Source organism: Bombina bombina, chromosome 2 (assembly GCF_027579735.1).
Source record: "Bombina bombina isolate aBomBom1 chromosome 2, aBomBom1.pri, whole genome shotgun sequence".
In the NCBI taxonomy this organism is placed as follows: Eukaryota; Metazoa; Chordata; class Amphibia; order Anura; family Bombinatoridae; genus Bombina; species Bombina bombina.
Window position 1 is genome coordinate 129,316,007 of NC_069500.1, and position 20,119 is coordinate 129,336,125.

At 36.0% G+C, this 20,119-nt stretch overlaps 1 protein-coding gene across 1 annotated transcript in view; it reads right to left on the reverse strand.

The window, feature by feature from the left end:
• Nucleotides 1-4,619: 4,619 nt before the first annotated feature.
• Nucleotides 4,620-20,119, reverse strand: part of HCN1 (hyperpolarization activated cyclic nucleotide gated potassium channel 1) — a 767,054-nt gene continuing 751,554 nt past the window's right edge. The window contains exon 9 of the mRNA XM_053701261.1: nt 4,620-5,598. Coding sequence (XP_053557236.1) covers nt 4,763-5,598 — 836 coding nt within the window. The 3' untranslated portion in view covers nt 4,620-4,762. The remainder of the gene's footprint in view (nt 5,599-20,119) is intronic.

Sequence of the window (20,119 nt, forward strand, 5' to 3'; positions counted from 1 at the left end):
GTATCTGTTGCAGTGTGTACCTCACTGCTGTCTCCTTAATAAAGTCATGATTAAAGTGACAGTAAAGTCATAGTTAGACTTTCATGATTCAGACAGAGCATACAATTTTAAACTACTTACCATTTTACTTAATTAATTTGCTTCCTTGTTTTGCTATCCTTTGTTGAAGGGTTTATCTAGGTAAGTTTATGAGCAACAAAGCACCTGGGTGCTAGCTGCTGATTGGTGGCTGCATATGTAAGCCTATTGTCATTGACTCACCCCATATGTTCGGTTAGCAACCAGTAGTGTATTGCTGCTCCTTCAATAAATGATAAACTGGAAAGTTGTTTAAAAGTGTATGTTCTACCTAAATCATGAAAGGAAAAATTTTGGGTTTCATGTCCCTTTAAGGTAAAACTTATATTTTTGAATGGAAACAAATTCCCTGAGCCACATTTACAAAAGTGACTCTTAAACTAGAGTTTGGTCAGTAGGATTTACTTCTAAAATGGAGACAGAGACCATGAGTGACGTTTAAACAGATTATATTTTTTTAATCCATGTAAGAGTTCTGATTAGGACTATTGTTTTAGAACTACAGTAGCTCTACACTACGATAGGTCTTTTTGGTTCTTATCTACCATCAAATTCTATGTTTCAATGAGTACATACTTGGTTGAAGCAGTATATTTCTTTTGATCTGTTTGAGGTACACGTTGTATCAGAGGCATCATTTTAAAATGACTAATTATTGCTTTTTAAAGAAAATATGATGGCTATATACTGTATGTGTTTATAGTTAACTTTAAGACAAGACAGTCACAAATGATACCACAATTTTGCAGTAATTTGACCACCCTGCTTTTAAAGTGCATTTAAAATGTATACAAAAGACAACATTTTTAAACTAAATGAAATGATATAATGGAAATCTCACTACAAAAATAAGTTGGCCTTTAAATTATAAAATAAACCTCAAACATAATCTAAAAAGTAAACTTTCAAGGATTCATTTTTGAAGCATTTTCAATTTTTTATGAGCAATTTATCTAATTACTTACTGACAACCTTGTAATTCAACCTGCCATTTTATCAAAGTTAAAGGAACATTAGTGATAAAAATGTCATCAGTGAAGTAGCTTGCTAAATCACTATGCTTGTCTTTGTATGTATATATATATATATATATATTTTTTTTTTTTGCAGTTTTCGTATATTTCTTAAAGGTACCCTGAACCCTATTTTTTTTTCTTTTATGATTCAGATAGAACATGCAATTTTAAGCAGCTTTGTAATTTATTCCTTATATAAATTTTTCTTCATTCTCTTGCTATCTTTATTTGAAAAAGAAGGCATCTAAGCTTTTTTTTTATAGGTTTCAGCACTCTGGACAGCACTTTTCTATTGGTGGATGAATTTATCCACCAATCTGCAAGAACAACCCAGGTTGTTCATTAAAAATGGGCCGACATCTAGACTTACATTCTTGCATTTCAAATAAAGATACCAAGAGAATGAAGAAAATTTGATAATAGGAGTAAATTAGAAAGTTGCTTCAAATCGCATGCTTTATCTGAATCACGAAATAATTTTTTTTGGTTCAGTGTCCCTTTAAGCAATTTATCTACCCATATGGGCCTAGACTATGAGAGCAAAAAAATATTAGTGCTATTGAATGCTAACACTGCACAAGTTAAGTCAATAGTGCTCCAATTCTTCCGCCCATATTACAAGCTGAAAGTAAATTGTTTGTGCACAAGCAAATGACTCAGGCGCAATAACATCTGGAAGTCAGAAAGCTTGACCACGTTAACTCCCTTTCCAAATAGACTTCTGTGGGGCTTGCTAAAAAAGCCTGTTCTGGCATTCGCTTCTGCACTAACCCAAAGGTGCACTAGGTCAACAGAGCTACAGATGAAGTGTGTTAAGAAATACTTTAAATACCTTTGTTCTTCATTTAGATTTTTTTTTTTAAATATCTCTCTCTCTCTCTCTCTCTCTCTCTCTCTCTCTCTCTCTCTCTCTCTCTCTCTCTCTCTCTCTCTCTCTCTCTCTCTCTCTCTCTCTCTCTCTCTCTCTCTCTCTTCTCTCTCTCTTCTCTCTCTCTTCTCTCTCTCTCTCTTTCTCTCTCTTCTCTCTCTCTCTCTCTCTCTCTCTCTCTCTCTCTCTCTCTCTCTCTCTCTCTCTCTCTCTCTCTCTCTCTCTCTCTCTCTCTCTCTCTCTCTCTCTCTCTCTCTCTCTCTCTCTCTCTCTCTCTCTCTCTCGTATATATATATATGATATATTTGCATATATTTGTATGCTTATTTGTGCGTGTGTATGTGTGCATATACATGTGTGTGCGTGATATATACACACACACATATATATATATATATATATATATACACACAGACATATATACACATACATATACACCTTTTGAGCCCTTCCCAGTCAAACACCTTGACATATAACATATACCTTTTATACACTTTTTATACATTTATTTAAATAATAAAAACACACAATATATATATATATATATATATATATATGTATAATACTTTGCTACACTTTTATTCTTTTTATTCTATCCCTAACACTGCTTCAGGTCACAAGTAGCGTTAACTTTTTCAGCGCTTGCAAGCAACACATAACTTTCAACTTGTAATATAAGCAATGTTTGTTGCAGTCACTATATCCATTGAAACTTTAGGGCAAGCTAAAGGGATGTTTTCCGGTTATTAAGTTTTACCATAGACTTGTGATACCCGATTGCATGCTAATCTTAGCGCACTCCTGGGGTATTGATAGCACACCTACGATATCAATAGCGCTTTACTTCTAATCTAGCTATAATCTGTTCCTTAACAAAACGAGGCACATTTTATGTTAGAAACTCCTTATAACAATATTAATTTTAATATATATAATGTTATAAAAGGAGAAAAAACAGGTTTCTTATGTTTTTGCTGTTTATTTTTTTATAGTTATTTTTAATTGATATTTCATAGTGTATAATGGATATATGTAATATAAATGTATTTTTTAACTCCCTACTTGGGAATAATTTAACCCTTCTATGTCACACCAAAAGGGTTACAGTGAAATTACATCTGTTTACAACTGATGTTGGACTTTTTAGTACCCATGCCACTTTTATCCTTAGGTGTATTTTACCAGTTTCTTTAGAATAAGCCACTCTTTCATACATGAAGGAAATATAGCTCCCTTCACCAACAAGGCGCAATTAAAGAATCGTTACTCTACACCATTACTTATGTCAGTAAGCTGCTACACAGTAAAGCTTAGTTTCACCTGCCCTTCCCATATAGCCTATTATTTACAGCCTCAAAATAAAATTATATGGTAAAGGCAATCTAACCACCAAAACTTTTTTTGCAGAAATGAAGATATGTACACCAAATATTGTTATTGAGCAGTACAAATTTTGCCATGATGTTTGATTTGAATAAATATTTTGCTTAACAATTTAGGCACAAATGATTACTAACAAACTTCTGCTGAAGAAGCTGGCTAACTCACAAGACTAGGTTTTTAGTCTACATATGAATTTGGCGTCCACAAAACAGCTTGATATCACACTGCTTGCTTTCTTAAGTGCCCCACCCCCACTTTTTTGTATAAAATACATTTATTTATTAAATCTCATATCTATTGGCTAAGCTTCATACTACATGCCTTAGGATATATCCTTTACATTATACACAGAGCACACCGTGCATTTGTGGATAGTATAACAAAGTATTTGATTTTTTACTTTTAAATGATCACAGCTACACTTCTAAAGTGAAGACACAGAGTATATAAATGTATAAAATCAAAGTAAAATGCTCAAGCAACTCCACAAATGGAAGAGGAACTCAAAACCAATGATACAGAATTTGCATAAATAGACAATAACGCTTGTAGCATTCTCAAGAATCTTGAGATAATAACTATTTTTTTCTGCTATCCCTAGAGTGAATTCACTCCATTTTGAAAATAGAAACCATGCAGGAGACATCTGTTTGAGTTATGGCAAACAACGAAAGATGTGGTGGAAAATAGTTAACTCAATTGCAAATGGCCGGCAAACTTGGTTTACATTATGCAGTAAAACATTAAAGATATAAATAAGTTGATGTTTTACTATTACATACAGTAATTTTGCATTTTAGAATTTGCATTGCAATAAATTTAATGGGTGAGTATAGACCTGGTTGAAGCTCATAGAAATGCAATTATTGTAATTGTAAATGATATCACTTTTATGGTTGAAAACTCCATATGTAAAGAGAAGATTTAATACAATAGAGCCAGCAATATTACAACTTCTAAAATAATGAAAACACCTCACATAGATGTATGAAATGATTAACTTAAATACAATAAAGTGTTTTCATTATCTTTAGAATGAAAAAAATGACAAATCCAATAAAATTAACAATCATTATGCTGATGAAAGTTGATAAGAACAGATACGTGACTTATTCATTGTTTATGAAGTTAAGAAACAAATATACAATGCATATTGAAAGAAAATAAAATTACAAAAATAATGTTAAAATTAAAGGAAGACACACATATGTATATGGATTTATAGTCATGGAAGTTTTAGTGCTTATCAGTTTCTTTAAGGTTTTTTTTTTGTTTTTATTTTTACATTCTTTATGTAAGGTAGAACCTTCTAAAATATTTCTTCATAATAGTTACTAGGAATCTATAGCTTAAAAGAGTTTTTTTTGGGATAGTTTCATTTTATTACAGTGCTGTCATTATGTACAGGTAAGAGGCATCATAAATTTGAAGAATAGCGTGGTTTTTCTGTGTCTGTGTCTGTATTTGAAATTGTGGAGGAATCCTTGCTTGTTGATGAAGCTGGTGGTGCTTGGGTTGGTGTTCCAACTCTTGCAGGAGGTAGAGCTCCTGACGACATCTGGCGAAATAGAGCAACCCTTTGAGGAACATTGCTCCGATTTCCAGATTGAGTACCTGTTGGTTGCACACTTGATACAGGTTGGGGGAGTGAAGCTAAAGATTCTCCCACTGTTGGATGTGGTTTAACTACTAGAGGAGAAATCTCATGGGGCAAAGAAGGCTGTGAAGCAGAAAGAGGCCTCACTTCTCTTGTTAGGTTGGAGTTCTGTAGAGCTTGACTGCTCCTTTGAACTTCATTATTCTGTATTGAGCCAAATGCCTGCTGCTGTTGTTGTTGTTGCTGCTGTTGTTGCTGAATTAATGAAAGTTGTGAGGCAGTGGGTGAGCTATAATGAAAAGTTCGACATGCCAATGGACTCTGTACAGTAGGACTACACACTGCAGCAGTGAAAGAGGATGGTGACAACATAGCAGCTTGTTGAGGTGTCTGTGGACTTGGTGTTGGAGATTGCAGGTTTCCATGAGATAGACTATTTGTAGTATAAACAGGAGGAGATTGAGTCCTCATCCTCAATGATGAACTGGTACTAGAATTTAGAATGGGCCTTTGTTGGTAGCTAACTGATGGAATGCCTTCCACCATCTCCCTGTCTTGCTTCACAATCTGCTTCAGTATCTCGCTCTCCTGGTTGTTGAATATTCCTGTGTTGAGATCCTTTTGAAATCTTTGCTGGAGAATTGAGTTCTTCTTCCCTGTTAATGAAAAAATTCTGTTAGATTGACTAAAATATTATCATTCATTTTCTATAATAACCAGGTCTTAAAGTAGTAATACTTGAAATATTATACACTAAGGTAACTAACTATAAACCAAGTATCAGGGAATGATTTCTACAGTCTATGTAAAACCATAGTGTACCCCACAAGTCACTTGGTGTATAGGTGATTGCTATCTCCAAAAAAGTCACCTGATATACATTAATCCAGAGTTGTGAGATTTTCAATAAAATTATTTATAAATAATAAAACTGTAATCTAGATATGCAAACAAAGTAAAAAATAAGCATATAAAAATTACTTGGAATTGCAAGGGTACTGTACAAGTGTAGGATTGAGAAGATACTATAAAGTGGTTCATAATGAATTCTTACAACTTCTTATAACACCTTTTTTTCAAGTTATAATTTGCAGAAAGTACACTTTGTATTAAACATGAAAGTACATAAGTCAATTGTGGCAGGAACAGAAGCACCACAATAAAAATTAGTATGTTAGCAAAAAAATATATTTTGCACTAATATTTTACAACCTTAGCATAAATCCTCTCACAAAATCGACCCCAAATGAGGCCTAGATTGCGAGTGGAGTGCAAAATTGCGCTTTCGTGAGCACAATTTTTGCACTTCACTCAGTAATTACGAGTTGAGCGCAATGCGAATGCTGCCTCACGTTCCAGTTGCCTGGAAGTTTTGTGCTTCTATAGGCTCCAATGGGAGCCTCGTTCTTATGCTATCAGACACAGCAAAGAACATAGCGCAGCGCAGGGGGTAAGTTGTGCAGCGTTGGGCAGCAAAATTAAAATATATACAGGTATGTATATGAATATATACATATATATTTATGTGTTTATATGTGTATATACACATAAATATATATATATAGTATAAGTAAAAACACAGTCCCCATAAACTTCAATGTAAAGGCTCTTTTCAGTGCCATTTTTTTTTCTAACACCCCACATCTCTTCACTTTAATCTCTTAAAACTGCTTCGTCCAGTTATTATTTTAGAAAAAAAACGCATATATTTTTATTTTGGGGGCAATTGGGGGACAATGCAGTAGCATTAACTAGTTGTAATGGCTGGTTATTTAACTTGCGCCCGTAAACGGGCAAATCTGTCCCTTTACAGGCGCACGTTAAAAAAGTGCATCACTTGTAATCTAGCCCTGAGTATTTAATCCTGAATTATTATTAAGTCAAGTTAATCTTTCTCCCTTGTGCATTATTCGTGCCTAGCATTGATCACTGATACTATCAGTTGCATCAACTACTTTATAGTAGAATACAGTCTGCCAAAACATCACATTTTTAGTACCAAACAATCATTATCAATCAGTTCACCACTTCTTTTTGAGTTTTATCAGTTGAACAATATGGTCCTTCACTTATTTATGATTTTTACAGATTCAGAATACCATTACATGACCATTGTAAACATTAGAACACAAAATAAATTACCACTTAAATGTAATGTAAAAAGGGGATGAGGGCATGAGAAAAATGAATGTTAATGCACACCAATATATTTCAATATAAATGTGGTATTAGTACTTATAAATCAGATTTCAAATACCCAAGTAAGCATTGCTTACTGAGAAAAAGTCAACACATTGGCCTCCATTTATGAATCTGCGTAAACAGCTTCGGGACGGTTTGGAGCAGGCTCGCTCAAAAGAGCCTGCAACCGAACATTAGGAAGCACCAGTTGTACAACGGCTGCTTCTTAACATTTCTACAACATCAGAAGTTGCAGACAACAGAATTGTTCAATTGTAATGTCTAACAAGCCCTGCTCTCATGCAATTTGTTGAGCGAGAGCAGGGGGAAGGCAATCTTAAATTCTGGGAGACGATGCACTCTCTTTATGAACACCTTGTCTGCACTCAGGGTACTAATGGTCTCCATGCGTGATGCTGCGGACACTATGTGCACTGCCCTATGTGCTATTGTGCAAAGACTTGCTTGTGCTGCAGTGCTCTTTGGCTGTTAATCACCCTGAATTATCGTGCTCGGGGTGATTTACCTAAACCTACTGAAAGGTGGCAGAGATGGTAAGAAGTAGCGGTTGGATAACCTCTGCTTCTCCCATTGCGGAAAGTAGGCTCGTATGAGTGAGCCTGGCCTGCAAGGGTTCCATAGCAGCATTAACTGCTTTGTACATGGAGTCCATTGTATGAATGATATATTCACAACAAACATCAAAAAACAGGAATGATGCTATACATGCACTCTAAAATGAGCAAGATTATCAAATTTTTATGATTTTTAATGCATGAAATAAAAAACCTCATCAAGTTTGTTGTCTAAGTAAAGAAGATTTAAAATGGCTAGAATGGCCACTAAGTGCAAGCAAAACATTTCCTTTCGGAATGTCAGATTGCTTGACAAATTGTAAAGATTTGAGAGATGTATAATAAAGCTGTTGTTTTTCACATACAATATAGCCAATTGAAAGACGTATTAGCCTATTCTAACCATCTCTGCAAATTAAACAAAAACGGCTTTCTACTATAAAAGCTAAATAGACAGAAACCAGGAAAATTCACAACAATTTGGCCTTCTGGATTTTGGCTTTATCTAGTAAACTGTAATCTGAGCCCCAAATGGGTATAGGGATATTGGCAAAGACTCAAATGGCAAACATTTGACATCACTTACATGGAACATTTTGTGCATAATATAAATACTACAACCTATTATATAATTTCCATTACTATTATCCACCCTGTTCTCCTTTCTTCTCATGCATCCTTTATCTTAACTCTATATTCAATGCATCACATTTTTCAGTACTTTGACTTTGCTATATTATACAACATGGTATATTATTTCTTTGTAGCTTCAAATATCTCATAACATTTTTCTCTGATTGACAAAGGACCGATCATATTCTAGAATTACAAATGGAAATGCCATTTTACATTTGAAAGAATTTCATGTCCTGTCATTGTCGTAGATTCCAATCATATAACTAAAATGTGTCATTTATTCATTTTTAGCACATCAGACAGACATCCCTGATAAGTACAACCTTTTTAATTGTTAATTCCAGTGAACAAATGGGCAGTAACATATTTTGAACTTTGATGTTTTGTGTGTGTGCTTTTTTTCCCCAGTAACCTACATAGAAGTAATTCCTGTTCAACCAATGGCAAAGTGAGTTAGAAATACCAACACAGGAAAACTGCTGTTGGTTAAAGGGACAATCAAGTCAAAATTAAGCATTATTCAGATAGAGCAGGCAATTTTAAACAACTTTCCAATTTACTTCATTAACAACATGTGCACAGTCTTTTTTATATTTACAATTCTTAAATCAACAACTCCTACTAAGCATGTGCAAGAATTCACAAAATATACGTATATGCATTTGTGATTGGCTATGACTGTCACATGATACAGGAGGAGTGGAAAAAAGACATAACTTTAAAATTTGCCAGAAAAAAATCTACTACTAATTTCAAGTTCAGACTAGGGGGCCGATTTATCATTGTGCAGACAGACATCGATAAGTGCCGACAGCATACGCTGCTTAAAACCGCTGCTTCTTAACTTCAGTTGCAGAGGAATCTGAAATTACTGGGGGTAGATTTCAGCATCCGCTGCTTGATAAATCTACCCCTAAGTGCTGTTGCATTGTCTTGTTATCATGCATTTATTAGTTATGCAAATCGACTGTATTTACTGGTCCTTTAAGTAAAAAAAAATATATGAATGATTATCTTATTACACAATTATCCAACACACTGCAATTAGTCTGTTTTTAGTAACACCTATGTTGGTCCAGACACCCCATGGAGAGAATCTGCTCTTCCAATTTTTCAAACAAGTAATTGCATACCATAAGTTGTAGCACTAGGCAAAAGGGAATTTTTGGTTAGGGGGCCCAAAGCTCTTGCCTCTACTACCTAGAGACAAAAACATCCCCTTTGAAAGAAATTAAACCCCTCTATTGAATTGTTTCTTTTTAACCAAGGGTTTGTTGGGGCCCACAGCAAAACCCCTAAATCCCTAATTAATACAAACTTTATTTAGAGGGTCCTGACAGCCTGAATAGGGTAATGCTATCCCTGAATGATGGGTCACCTTTCTAACGTGCAGGTGATCAGTATAATAATGTCGATCACATGCAGTGCTAAGTACCAGGTAAGTATGTAATGAGTAAGGTGCTCTTTTAGAGATATATTCCTCTCTGTCCACTAACAAACACGAGTGATGAAAACATGCGGCAAACACTTATATATATCTCTTTCAAAAGAGGCATGGTATGCAACTTGGGACATCAGATCACTGCTCTAGAAATAACAATCACATGCACATCAGGTGCCTTTTGGGGGCTATAAGTACCAGTAAGCACCTGACCGAACTTGTCTCTAAAACATAGAGGTACATAAGACCATTGTGAAGAAAAGAGCCCTCTTCTACAATCAGCTACAAAGTAATTGCTTTAGCAATGACAAATTTCACACAACAAATTAAATTAAATTAAATTAAATTTGGTATGCGGTGGTTGAACTGCTCTAAAAACAATCTTCTCTCTCCCTTAAAAATATTTTAAGATACTCCTCAACAGGAAGTAGTTCCATCATTTCTCTAATTTAACATCAGTCGTGATCATCAAGTAATAATGATCTTATGTTGGAACAAAGAAGACAGCGCAGCTGCAAATGTAGAAATACATTTCATATCATATAAAATGGTTTATTAATTTTTAATGTTTCATTTTGCCATTCATTTTTATTTTATACTACCCACACAATAAAAAAGTAGCCAAGGAAAGGTGTTCCTGGTCCATACTTCCCTTTTTTCTAGTCATATAGCCAGAATAAGGAAACAGAGATGTGGAAATACTTACCAGTGATGTCTATATAAGGTGCTAACAAAACTAATGACTTGAACAGTGGACTAAAAATATTTTTTGCTATGTAGTAAAATGTATTAACAAATGTCAATAATGGTAAGATCAGAATACAGATCTATTGTTATTTTACAGACATTTTAGTGTAAATTTCAGTTTTAGCTCTTTAGTGTTAGTTGATATAAAATTCACATTTGTTTTACAAAAATCAAGGTCTATTGACTCTGATCACCAACAACGCAACACCATTGATTAATAGAGGTTCATGAGGTCGCTAAGGGAATTTGTTATAAAGCCAAGATCATGTTCAAAACAATATTCACAGGAATGCCATGAAGTCATACCACGTGCAAGAGAAAAAACCCTGATAATTCTTGGACAGAAGGCAGTTTGGTTAGGGGTACAAAATAAGCCAGTCTGGAAAAGTGATCCACCACAACCCAGATAACTGTAAGGTGGTCAGAAGGAGGAAGGTCCACAATGAAATCAATTGTTATGTGTGTCCATGGTTGTTTGGGAATGGACAATGGTTGGAGCAAGCCAGGAGGCAAGGATCAGGGACCACAAGCTGTGCAGGCTTTCACATAATCCTGAGCATCAGACTTCATAGTAGGCCACCATACGTGTTTGGAAAGACGATTAAAAGTCCTTGTTAAACCAGGATTTCCTGAAAGTTTACTATCATGAGCCCAGGAGAGTACAGGAGTGCATAAATTCAGAGGTACAAAAAAGATATCAGAAGCCACAGGAGCTTCAGGAGGTTTACTAGATTGGGCACGTTGCAGTCTTTAAAAAATGGTGATATTCAGTTGAGCTACCACGCAGGAGGGAGGTATGATGTGTTCAATAGGGGAGGAATCATGCAGACCCCTCCTAAAGGCTGCCTTGAGAGCACTGCCATCCCAAGTGGTTTCAAGTGCCAAGGTGCGAAACTCGATGGCAAATTGTGCTAGAGTTCTATTGCCCTGGCGGAGATCCAGGAGAGAAAATTTTGCAGCAGAGGTACGGCCAGAAGTCCCAAACACAGAAGATAATGCAGCAATGAAATCATCGGCATCATGCAGGAATGGAGTGTTTTGTTCCAAAAGGGGAGAGACCCAGGCTAGGGCCTTGTCTTTTAGCAAGGAAATGATAAAGGTGACCCTTGACTGGTGAGACTGAAAGGAGAGGGAATCATTGTGGAAGTGCAGCCTGCATTGGTTAAGAAAACCCCTGCAATCAGTAGTACCTTCATACTTGTCAAACAATGGTATCCGGGGTATACTTCCAGAAGCAGAGGAAGAAGCCGCAGTACTATGAGTAGAGACTGGTGGTACAACAACAGGAGCAGTATTCCTCTCTGTAACTAATAAGGAGAGTTGATTGGTAATAGCCTCTAGCTTGGAATCCATATTCTGCAACTGTGTGGTATGAGTTCCCAGTTTCTGTCCCTGAAGATAAACCGCTTGTGCCACCTCATCTGGCTCAATGGCCCAAATATAATGTAATGCTCGTGGGATACTCCTCTATCAGACCGAACTCAGTCAGTTTTGTTATCCCGGCATCGAGCCGGACAGATAGGGAATATCCCAGAGCAGAGAAAGTTAGCAAGATGAGGGAAGCACCACAGGCAGAGTAGTCTTCAGCGGCAATGGTAGAGCAGTCCAAGGTAAACCACTAGAATGGTCAAACAGGCAGGGTTTGGCAATGGTAAAACAGTCCAAGGGCAAACCACTATAATGGTCAGGCAGGCAAGGTTTGGCAATGGTAAAGCAGTCCAAGGGCAAACCACTATAATGGTTAGGCAGGCAGGGTTTGGCAACAGAAAGGCAATCCAGAATAATAGGGGTTAATAGGCAGAGTAGTCAGGCAAGCAGAGTTCAGCAGCAGAGTATCAGTCCAGCAATTTAGGGGTTAAACAAGTAGAGTAGTCAGACAAGCAGAATTCAGCAGCAGTATATCAATCCAGTAATTCAGGGATATAACAGGCAGAGTAGTCAGACAGGCAGGGTTGAAACACAATAAGGCACCATAGGAGTAACGATCTATCACACCCAGGAGCACACAAAGTAACACCTATACTTGGGCAGTAATAGATCGTTTTGAAAGGACTTACATAGGCGCAGGATTCACGCCACAGGTGTCTGGACCAACATCAGTGAGAGAGGAGGGTGCGGCGATGACGTCATCGCCGCACGCATCCGGACCTGACACAGCCCCTGGCAACGAACAGGGAAGGAGACGCCCCGTCTCTAACAATGGCTAGAGCAGCGCGGCGTGACAATTTCTTTATATAAAAATGCATGTTTTTTTTTGTACATTGGTCCTAAAATTGTAAAATTAAATTATGACCAGGATTTTCATTTAAAAAGTTTGTACCCCCTCTATAGTCTAGATTACGAGTGGAGTGGTATTTTGCACTCCTGCTAGAGCGTTATCTTTGCTAGATGGAGGATTTATATGTGCATCGGGTAGCACGCGTATTATAAGTTTAAAGTTAAAAGTTTTTGCACAAGCACTAACCCATCGTGCGAAAAAAGCTGAATTATCACAAATTATTCTCACATAGCCTTCAATGGAGCACGAGAAGTGAAAAAACACCCTACTTGCGTGCAAACCCGATCTCGTTTAAACAAAGTGCGTTAACCCAACATGACGCTGGCTGGCCCACACGCCTATTTGCTAAGAGGTGGAAACCTCATCTCTCAGCAAAATAGTATTCTGCCCGTGGGCTGCCTGAGCAGCTCTGTGTTGTGAATGCTTCAAACAAATAAAGGAACTATCAGCATGAAGTATTGTATACATGGGGACTGAAAGTTTCCTTTATTTGTTCCATTGCTAATTCCTACCTTTTCACTAATGCTAGGATTTACCATCACTGTAAATACATATTTCTATATATATATATTTGATGTATTTTTTAAAAAAAATATATGTACAATCCTGGCCAAAAGTTTTGAGAATGACATAAATATTAATTTTCACAAAGTCTGCTGCTTCAGTGTTTTTAGATCTTTTTGCCAGATGTTACTATGGTATACTGAAGTATAATTACAAGCATTTCATAAGTGTCAAACGGCCAGATTACGAGTTTTGCGTTATGAGCGGCTCGGTAATAACTTGCAAGTTATTTCCACCGCTCACTTTTAACCCTTTGAGTGCTAAGCACTTTCCCACCTGGGTGCTAAGCTTTTTTAAGGGTTTTTATTATTTCTTTATTTTTGGAAAAAAAACATTTTAACTTTTTTTTTCAGATCTCCAAGACTTACACTGTTGACATCACCGCACATTACATGAAGCCCCGGCGATGCCTGTCACTATGCAGGCATGATCACTGGGGTAGGAGCGGGTGGGAGCCTCCAGATCTCCCTCAAGGATTGGAACAGCCAATAGAATGCAAGCTAATTCCTATTGGCTTGAAGCTCAAGCCTATTGGCTTCTTGCCGCTTGGATAAAGACTTCTCCTGGCTAAATGCCCTTTTAAGGGCAATGCCCATCCAAATGCCCTTTTCAGGGCAATGAGGAGCTTAGGTTTTTTAGATAGGATTTTATTTGGGGGGTTTGGTTGTGTGGGTGGTGGGTTTTACTGTTGGGGGTTGTTTGTATTTTTTGTTACAGGTAAAAGAGCTGATTTCTTTGGGGCAATGCCCCGCAAAAGGCCCTTTTAAGGGCTATTGGCAGTTTAATTTAGGCTAGGCTTTTTTTATTTTGGGGGGGCTTTTTTATTTTGATAGGGCTATTAGATTAGGTGTAATTAGTTTAAATTTTTGATCATTTCTTTTTTATTTTGTGTAAGTTAGTGGGGTTTTTTTTAAATTTAGTTAATTGTATTTAATTAATGTAATGTATTTAATTTTAGTGTAAGGTAGTTAGGTATTAGTGTAACTCAGGTTAGGTTGTATTTTACAGGTAAATTTGTATTTATTTTAACTAGGTAGTTCGTAAATAGTTAATAACTATTTACTAACTAGTATACCTAGTTAAAATAAATACAAACTTAGCTGTGAAATAAAAATAAAACCTAAGATAGCTACAATGTAACTATTAGTTATATTGTAGCTAGTTTAGGGTTTATTTTACAGGTAAGTATTTAGTTTTAAATAGAAATTAGTTAGGTAATGATAGTAATTTTTATTTAGATTTATTTTAATTATATTAAAGTTAGGGGTGTTAGGGTTAGACTTAGGGTTAGGATTAGGTTTAGGGGTTAACAACTTTAGTATAGTGGCGGTGGCGACGTTGGGGGCGGCAGATTAGGGGTTGATAATATTTAACTAGTGTTTGTGATGCGGGAGTGCGACGGTTTAGGGGTTAATATGTTTATTATAGTGGCGGCGATGTCCGGAGCGGCAGATTAGGGGTTAATAATTTTATTTTAGTGTTTGCGATGCGGGAGGGCCTCGGTTTAGGGGTTAATAGGTAGTTTATGGCTGTTTAGTGCACTTTGTAACACTTTAGTTATGAGTTTTATGCTACAGCTTTGTAGGGCAAAACCCATAACTACTGACTTTAGATGGCGGTACGAATCTTGTCGGTACAGGCTGTACCCTTTACTTTTTGGCCTCCCAGGCAAAACTCATAATACCAGCGCTATGGAAGTCCCATTGAAAAAGGACTTTTTGAAAGGTGCGGTAGTTACGTTGCATTACGGCCAAAAAGGTGTGCGGTACAGCTATACCTACAAGACTCGTAATAGCAGCGGTAGTGAAAAATCAGCATTATGAGCCATAACGCAAAACTCATAATCTGGCCGAAAGGCTTTTACTGACAATTAAGTTTATGCAAAGAGTCAATATTTGCAGTGTTGACCCTTCTTTTTCAAGACCTCTGCTGATGGCAGCCCATTCTTGCATAATCATTGATCAATGCTTGAGGATTGACCACAAGTTCTTAATGCGGTTAAGGTCTGGGGAGTTTCCTGGCTATGGACCCAAAATTTTGATGTTTTGTTCCCCAAGTCATTTACACCAAGATTACAAGTTTTGCGCTATACCGGGTGCATAAATAACGCAAAAAAATAAGCGTTATCACACTTTCCATAGCGCTGCCATTACAAGTTACTGAAAAACCTCTTGTTGTGCTTTATGGTGCAATAAGCTCCATACCGCACAAAAACCAAGGCCTGACTTTACGTGCTCATGCACGCTTTCCCCCTTAGACATCAATGGAGAGAAAGTTATAAAAAAAACTAACACCTGCGATCGCGGAACGGCGATCGCCATAATGCAACCCCATTGATGTCTATGGGGAAAATAAAGTTATGTTAACACCCTAACATAAACCCCTATTCTAAACAGCCCTAATCCGACACTCCCCGACACTAAATAAACCTATTAACCCCTAAACTGCCGGTCCCCAACATCGCTACTAATAAAATAAACCAATTAACCTCTAAACGCCGCCCCCCCCACATCGCTACTACTATAATAAACCTATTAACCCCTAAACCACCATCCCCCCGCATCGTTAATAGTAAACTAAAACTATTAACCCCTAAACCTAATACCCCCAATAATTTTAAATTAAATTTACAATATAACTATTTTAAACTAATAAAATTAACGAAAAATAAAACAACCTAAATTACAAATCCTAACACTACGAAAAAAACTCTAAAATTACGAAAAATAAAAAACTCTTAAGACTACAAAAAATAATAAAAGAAATTATCAAAAATAATAAAAATTACACCCAATCTAATAGCCCTATAAAAACAAAAAAGACCCTCTAAAATAAAAACACCCCCTATTTTAAAAATAAACTACCAATTTTTTTAGGTGTTTTTTTTATTAGGGATGGGCAGTAAAAGAGCTTAATGCAATGCCCATACAAATGTTCCTTTAGGAGCAATGGGTCGCTTAGCTTTTTTTTTAGACTTAGGTTTTTTTCTTTTGGGGGGTTGGTTGTGTGGGGGGTTTACTGTTAGGGGACTTTGTCATTTTTAAGTTAAAGAGCTCTATAACTTAGGGCACAGTCCTACGAGGCCCTTTTAAAGGCTATTGGTAGTTTATTGTTAGGTTAGGGGGTGATTTTATTTTGCCGGGCTTTTGTGTTTTTATAGGGCTATTAGGAGTAATTTTTATTATTTTGGATAATTTCCTTTATTATTTTTTATAATTTAAGAGTTTTTTTTTTGTAATGTATTTTTTTTTTCATAGTGTTAGGATTTTTTAATTTATAATTTAGGTTGTTTTATTTTTCGTTAATTTTATTGTTTTAAAATAGTAATGTTATGTTACTTTATAGTTTAGGGATTAACAGGTTTAGTTTAGTATTTGCAATGTGGGGGACGGCGGTTTGGGGGTTAATAGGTTTATTGTAGTAGTTGCAATGTGGGGGCCGGCGGTTTAGGGGTTAATAGGTTTATTATAGTAGTAGCGATGTAGGGGGCTGGCAGTTTAGAGGTTAATAGGTTTATTTAGTGTTGGCTATGTGGGTGGGCGGCGGATTAGGGGTTAAAGGGCCAGTAAACCTATAAAATAATGTTATATAATTCTGCACATAGTTATATATATACATTATATTAGCGCTAGCTTTATGCAATCTAATATTGCCTTTGAATTTTTCAGACCTGCTCTCTGTGCTCTTCTGAGCGGGTCTGTTTTTATCACAGAGCGCATCTGGCCAGCTGTCTAGTCACAGCCCGACCTGACCGCACCATTATACTCAGTACAGCTCGCTCCGACAGCACAGAGAGCGGGTCTGAAAAACAGTCTTTTTTAATAAAAATTCACAGGCAATATTAGATTGCATAAAGCTAGCGCTAATATAATGTTATATAATTCTGCACTATGTGCAGAATTATATAACATTATTTTATAGGTTTACTGGCCCTTTAATAAGTTTAATAAAGTATTTGTGATGCGGGAGGGTGGCGGTTTAGGGTTTAATAGGTAGTTTATGGATGTTAGTGTACATAGTGTATATATATATATATATATATATATATATATATATATATATAGTCATGGCCAAAAATATTGGCACCCTGCATTTCTGTCAGATAATCCACCACTTTGCCCAGAAAATTGTTGCAATTACAAATATTTAGGCATACTCATGTTTATTTCTTTTGTTTGTATTGGTATGACACAAAGAAGTGGAGAGAAAAAAGCCAAATCTGACACATTCCACTCAAAACTCCAAAAATGGACTGGACAAAATTATTGGCACCCTCAATTTTATATTTGGTAGCACATCCCTTGAAAAGAAATAATGAAATCAATTGCTTCCTGTAACCATTAATGAGTTTCTTACACCTCTCTACTGGAAGTTTGGACCACTCTTCTTTTGCCAACTTCTCCAGGTCTCTTAGATTGGAAGGGTTCCTTTACCCAAGGATTGAGATCTAGACTCATTGCTGGCCAGTTTAGTACTCTCTAGCACTTTGTCTTAAACCATTTCTGGGTGCATTTTGACATGTGCTTTGGTTCATTGTCCTGCTGTAAGACCCTTGACCTCTGACGGATACCCAACTTTCTGACACTGGGCACTACATTGCACCACAGAATTCTTCGGTAGTCTTCAGATTTCATAATGCGATGCACACAGTCAAGACATCCAGTGCCTGAAGCAGCAAAGCAACCCCAAAACATCAGTGAATCTCCACCATGTTTGACTGTAGGAACTGTATTCTTTTCTTTAAAAGCCTCATTTCTTTTTTTGAAAACAGTAGAAGGATGGGCTTTACCAAAAAGCTGTAATTTTGTTTCATCTGTCCACAGCACATTCTCCCAAAAGGTAAGTTATGGCATACTCCTATCTGTCTTTTTTATGTTTCTGTGTCAGCAGTGGGGTCTTCCTGGGTCTCCTACCATAGTGTCCCTTTCCATTCAGATGGTGACGTATAGTGTGAGCTGACACATTTATACCCTGTGCCTGAAGGTCAGCTTCATTTTTCTGGAAGTTGATTGAGGTTTTTTGTCCACCATTCAAACAATCCTTTGTTGCAATATTTGATCAATTTTTCTCTTTCATCCACGTCCAGGGAGATTAGCTACAGTGCAATGTTAACTGGTTGCCAGTGTGATTTCTATATTGTCAGCACCTGATAATTTATACAGGTTAGTCTAATTACAAACTACAGGAGCATCACAAAATTGGAATGCAATTATTTCTTACAATTTTGAGAAGGTGCCAATAATTTTATCTAGTCCATTTTTTGAGTTTTGTGTAGAATGTGTAAGATTTTGCTTTTTTGTTTCCTCCACATTTTTTGTGTCATACTAATACAAACATGAGAATGTAACAATTTTCTGGGTGAAGTCGTGCATTATCTGACAGAAATGCAGGGGTGCCAATATTTTTGTCCATGACTGTATATATATATATATATATATATATAAATATCTATTTAAAAATATTTAGAACCTATTCCCCTATGTAAAGAACATTGTAATGTGAAATATTTACAGAACAAAGTTAAACACTTTATTAAATATGAATATTGCATAAATATGATTTTACATGTTTTCAGCTACTTGGCTGCAAATCACTCCAATGTACTTATATATACATAAAGGCATACCTCGTTTTATTGCACTTTGCTTTATTGCACTTCACAGATATTGCTCTTTTTACAAAATGAAGGTTTAAGGCAACTCTGTGTCAAACAAGTCTATCGGCACCATTTTTCCAACACAATATACACATATAAACAAATAAATATTTATATATATAAACACCTATATACACACACAACACCAGCAAAATGATGATGACTCACTGAAGGCTCAGATGATCATTAGCATTTTTTAGCAATAAAGTATTTTTTAAATTAAGTTATGTACATTGTTTTTTTTTTAGACATAATGCTATTGCACAATTAATAGACTACAGTAAAGTGTAAAAATGTTTATGCACTGGGAAACAAAAAAATTAGTGTGACTCACTTTATTGCTATATTCGCTTTATTGTGGTGGTCTGGAACCGAACCTGCAATATCTCTGAGGTACACCTATATATATATATATATATATATATATATATATATATATATATATATATGTGTGTGTATATATATACACACATATTTAGACATATCCATGTCTAAATATGTGTGTATATATATACACATATATATATATATATATATGTGTGTATATATATACACACATATTTAGACATGGATATGTACTGTATGTATCTCTATTTTAAAGCCCTTTGTATGCCTTATAACTTTATTGCAATTTTAAAAAGTACTGTTAAATGTATTATTGATGTGTTTTGTGCATAACAATTAACAATAGCTCTGAAGTTGCGCTATCCCGACGCATGTTAAATTACTGTCAAACATACTCATTTACTTTCAACTCGTGCGCTAGTTCTGACGCGCGAAAAGAGCCATGATAAACCCTTTTTCGTTTGTGTGCAACAGTCAGTGCACCACTCTCAATTTAGCCCTATATATATATATATTGTTCTCTGGAAAGGAGATGAAAAGTCTGTTCATGATTTTGTTGACATCCTGAATAAAAATTATCTAAATTTGTTCCTTACATACAGCATCAGTACAGAAAGTGCAATCTTTCTTGATTTAAAAATAACAAAACAAGATAACATACTGCATACGAACATTCATCGCAATCAAACAGCAACAAATAGTCTGCTGCAGGCGAATAGCCATCACCCTGAGCCTCAGAAAAGAGGTGTGCCTA